Source organism: Hydractinia symbiolongicarpus, chromosome 13 (assembly GCF_029227915.1).
Source record: "Hydractinia symbiolongicarpus strain clone_291-10 chromosome 13, HSymV2.1, whole genome shotgun sequence".
Classification (NCBI taxonomy): Eukaryota; Metazoa; Cnidaria; class Hydrozoa; order Anthoathecata; family Hydractiniidae; genus Hydractinia; species Hydractinia symbiolongicarpus.
Window position 1 is genome coordinate 13,420,932 of NC_079887.1, and position 4,999 is coordinate 13,425,930.

At 35.2% G+C, this 4,999-nt stretch overlaps 1 protein-coding gene across 1 annotated transcript; it reads left to right on the forward strand.

Moving 5' to 3' along the window:
- Positions 1-1,231: 1,231 nt before the first annotated feature.
- On the forward strand, positions 1,232-4,753 carry LOC130623093 (adhesion G protein-coupled receptor B1-like). The gene is made up of 13 exons (XM_057438591.1): positions 1,232-1,289; positions 1,421-1,482; positions 1,641-1,784; positions 1,875-1,962; positions 2,276-2,449; positions 2,525-2,701; positions 2,876-3,088; positions 3,182-3,355; positions 3,429-3,605; positions 3,793-3,966; positions 4,047-4,226; positions 4,298-4,477; positions 4,668-4,753. The coding sequence occupies exons 1-13, from the start codon at positions 1,232-1,234 to the stop codon at positions 4,751-4,753; spliced, it is 1,887 nt and encodes a 628-aa protein (XP_057294574.1).
- Positions 4,754-4,999: the final 246 nt, after the last annotated feature.

Consider the following 4,999-nt stretch of genomic DNA (forward strand, 5'->3'; position numbering starts at 1 on the left):
TGGTAGCTATTTAAACTTTTTATACTAAACATATGTTCCCTTCAATTCAATATCTGTATGTCTTGTGTTGTATAGTGTCTGCTTATACAGAAATTTTGATTTCTCCAACAGGATTTTAATAAGTAAAAGATGATCAGCTGGTGTTATACATGTCCTGTCAGTGATTAATTCTAGTAGTGCTACCGACTATATCTTAAAAATTTGCAGAGAAGGATCATACTTTTTTAGATAAATATTATAAGCGCAATACACCAGAACCCTTTAGCTAAAACAGTTTTTAGAAAATTCATGTTGAACGTACGATACTTTTTATCAGGGTGTATACCGATTGGATCACGTAAAATATCTTTGTTCTTCAATTACAGACCAGAAATTTTAGCAATTTCAACAATCGTTAGAGTGGAATATTGATATCTTTAAAAGATAATCACAGTGGACAGGATCTATTCATTTTTAAACTATCCTGGAGGGTTCCTTGGAATTGTATGATACGTTATGTACGTTGCTTCCATGAAATTTAGGACATTGAAAATCGAAACTAAACAATGTACAGATGGGTTTTTTTAACTTTAAGATAAGATAAGATTGAGCAGAACTCTGAGCCAAGTAAAACTACACACATTTTAACATGCAGAGCAATCTAACTGCATATTAGATGTTGAGGATACCATTATAAAATTGCATGATTCTTTGCGAATCTCGGCAGGCTAGGCAGGCTAGGCATTTAAGTCAAGATTGTCGCATTGGAATTCTTTGTATGATTTCTCATGTTTTTTTGGAAGACAGGACAGAATACACGCAATACACGCAAAACTATTCACGTGCATTTTCTATACTTAACCCTTTATAATAACACCCTTTTCCGCGATTTAGGGAAAAATTAGTACGAATCAAATAGTAGATGAATCTCACCTAAAATGGCGTCGAACGATGACATATGAGCAAACTTTTTTTCTTTTTTTGCCAGCACATACCAAACTGGGCCAAAAATCATTTGTCGTTAATCTAAAAAAATTAAATAAATTTATACTTCTTATATTATATATCTTAAATATACGTCTGACGCACAAAGCAACAATTAACTCTGATCTCCATAGCGCCTCACCCCGAAAGCTTTCACTTCTGATAGCATTTTCGTTTCTCTTAAAAAAATTAAAACCGCGCTTTGTAAATCATTTTGAATTTTGTGCGGATTTTTTTTGTTTTTGAATATTTTTCTTTTTGCAGCTAGATGCTGGTTTTAGAAAAATATAAAAAAAACAAAGGTTTTCCGTACAAACCAACCCACGGTTTGTTTTAAAACAGAAGTCAATGAGAAATCATTGGGTTGTAAAAATATCATCCGAGTCTATTTGGGGCCGGGGTGGGGCTATTTTAGCTCCCCTCCTAAATTTATGTAACAACTTCTGAAGCTTCTTAGCGGTTAAAATTAATACGCCAAAGTCAAAGTCAAATTTCGCATTTTTATACTTCTACTATCAAGTAATGTTACGCATCTAAAACGTTTGACCTATTTCAACACCGAGTCCAAGGTTTATGTTCAACTGTTTTAGCATGTTTTCGGGTGTGGACCCGATGACGTCATCTAAACTGTTTTTCTTCTTTTATTCTCGAATGTGCTAACAAGCATTTGTGTCAAGTTTTGTGGCGATGCGATGTCTTTTATATCGCTCCCTCGACCTTTCAGGGCAAAAAATAGCCAGACCAGAATAGGGTTAACTAGATTTTCTGTTTTTGATATTCAAAAGCAGTTCAACAAACATGAACTTACTGAACTTTTAAAGGTTAGCTTAAAGCCAAAATACAGCAGTTTTCAAAGCTTTTAATCTGCTGTATCAATTTCGTAACGAGGTTCTTGCTCTGTGTTTTCTTAGGTGCATTTTCGTGAAGAAAAATTTTGCAATGTTTTGATGGTTAATACAAACTTTTGCCGTAATTTTTATGTATTTGCTAATTTATGTGGTATTTAGCATTTTAAAAAAATACTTTGAAGTTAACTTACTGTACATCTAAATGTTATGTAGACATTTGTAGGAAGTCAATAATTATGATTCTGTTGCTTCCTCTTTTATATTTTTATTCTAAGTACAGCAACGATAATATGTTATAGCGTAAAGGTAAATAAAATTATTATCCTGATTCTACTTTAATATTTTCACGGACACAGTTCATTTCACTGACATATCACGTGAGGTATTGTTGTCCATAGGGAGCCTTACACAAATGTCTGCGTATGATGTATGCAAATTCATATTCTAATATAACAACTGTTTAGGAATTCTCACACAATGGTCTTCGTATGGTGTATGCTCTGCTACCTGTCAATCAGGCCTTCAAGCTCCAATTCAACAGAGAACACGTAGTTGTGTAGGAGCTACATTTGGAGGAAATTGTAATGGTGCTTTATTAGTTCAACATGCTAACTGTAACGTAGAAGTAGCTTGCCCAGGTATATATATATCACTTATATCGGCTCTACTTTTTAAAATGAGTATTTACTAATTATTTTCACTAATACATAAAGGTTCACTAACGCAATGGTTCCAATGGGGTGCTTGCAGCGAAAACTGTCATAGCAATCCAAATGTGGCGCCTACAAGATCACGGACTAGACAATGCCTAGGTGCCACTTTTGGTGGGAACTGTGGTGGTGCAAGTCTTACAATGGCAGGAACATGTAATGTTGGAATAGGTTGTCAAGGTATGTCGTGTTATTATTTTGAATGTTTATCATAAGTGGATGTTATGTTTGTCAATTAGCACAGTTCTAATATACTGACACTTGAGAATCTCAGCGTCTAACTGAAAGGTAGAGATTTATGTTTTCCGCAGTTTTTTTCCATTGGCATAAAACAGCAGTGGGCATAACTAATAGCATTCATTAATCAAAACTTCATTTCAAATAAAATGCTAGGTCAATGGTCTAACTGGGGTGCGTATGGTGGCTGTTTTGAAACCTGTCAATCAAATGTTAACACAGCCCCTACTCAATCCAGAAGAAGAACTTGTAATGGTGGAACCTTTGGAACAACTTGTCCTGGAAATGGCGTAGACACACGAGATTGTAGCGTTGGAATTGCATGTCCAGGTCTTTTTTCTATTTTTCTTGCATTTTTGTATTGCCATACTTCTTGGTTATTCTTACCATATATATTTGTTATCTTATTTTCATAAATATTAGGAAGTCTTACTCAATGGTCTGGGTATGGTGTATGCTCTGCTACCTGTCAATCAGGCGTTCAAGCTCCAACACAAGAGAGAACACGTAGTTGTGTAGGAGCTACATTTGGAGGAAATTGTAATGGTGCTTTATTGGTGCAAAATTCTGACTGTAACGTAGAAGTAGCTTGCCCAGGTATATATATCACTTATATCGGCTCTACTTTTTAAAATGAGTAGTCACTAATTATTTTCACTAATACATAAAGGTTCACTAACGCAATGGTTCCAATGGGGTGCTTGCAGCGAAAACTGCCATAGCAATCCAAATGTTATGCCTACAAGATCAAGGTTTAGACAATGTCTAGGTGCCACATTTGGTGGGAACTGTGGTGGTGCAAGTCTTACAATGACCGGAACATGTAATGTTGGAATAGGTTGTCAAGGTATGTCGTGTTATTCTTCACTTAATACGTCTTTTGAAGAACTGAAACTGTGGAGATTCCTCACGTCTAACTAAAAAGTACAGGTTTATCTTTTCCACACTTCATGGCGTAGTCACTGGCATAACTCTGCAGTGGACATAACAAATAGCATCTATTAATAATAACTTCACCGCAATTAAATTGCTAGGTCAATGGTCTAACTGGAGTGGTTATGGTAGCTGTAGTGAAACCTGTCATTCAAATGTTAATACACCCCCTAATCAGTTCAGAACAAGAACCTGTGTTGGTGGAACTTTTGGAACAACTTGTCCTGGTAGTGGCGTAGACACACGAGATTGTAGTGTTGAAGTAGCATGTCCAGGTCTTTTTTAGGCATCTATTTTTTATCTTCTTATTTTTTCGTCTTCTCGTTCCTAATCTTATTTTATTTGCTATACCTAGGGATTCTCTCTCAGTGGTCAGCGTATGGTACATGCTCTGCTAATTGTAGATTATGCTTTGCTGATCCACCTCCGACTCAACAGAGAACACGTGTTTGTGTAGGTGCTACGTTTGGAGGAAGTTGTAAAGGTGCTGCATTGGTTGAAACTATTGACTGTAACGTAGATGTAGCTTGCCAAGGTAAATATTAATTTTAAATGCATCTCTACTTATTAAGGTGTTTAATAATTACTGTTGTTGTTACATAATAGCTCTGACACTGTTACCATGGGCTCAATGGGGTGCATGCAATGAAAATTGTCAAAGCAATCCAAATGTTTCACCTACAAGAACAAGGACTAGGCAATGTGGTTTTTTTGGTGAAAGCTGTAATTTTACTAGTGCATGCTTTACAATGACCGGAGCATGTAATGTTGGAGTGGGTTGTCAAGGTAAATGCGCATTTTTTCGTCCTTAAGAATTTTTAATTAATTTTTACGGCTCTTCTTGTCTCGTACCTCAGCATGTCAAGCTATGTATACCATAGTGATTAATGTGAATTAGTAGAGAACATTAATCACATTGAATCACTTTTTTCTCTTTATAAGAATGGATTGCTTGCCGTTCTAATTCTTTCTTAAGGATGCAAATGTCTGATTAAAATACTTAATTTTGAATTTCATCATCGAATTTTAAATGATGAAATAGTAAAAATTACCAGAAAGTGATTTCAGAGTAAATTCAATAATACAGTGTAATCTCCTTAAAGCAGACACCGTCTAAAGCGGACATCTCTATAAGACGGGCAGTGGTATTTGGAACGGATGGATTCTAATAGAAAAATCTCTATAAATTGGACAATTATATAGCGGACATTCAACACGAAATGAAATTTTTCACTTATAAACGCTCTTTATAAAGCTGACACTGTAAAAATAAAATGTTGACAAAAATTATTTATCATTTTTTTCTTG

Coding starts and splice junctions, on each gene's coding strand:
- LOC130623093 (XM_057438591.1), top strand. CDS start 1,232: ATGCTGGTTTTAGAAAAATATAAAAAAAACAAAGGTTTTCCGTACAAA. Junction 1,785..1,874: donor AACTTACTGAACTTTTAAAG/GTTAGCTTAAAG, acceptor GTGTTTTCTTAG/GTGCATTTTCGTGAAGAAAA. Junction 3,356..3,428: donor CGTAGAAGTAGCTTGCCCAG/GTATATATATCA, acceptor TAATACATAAAG/GTTCACTAACGCAATGGTTC.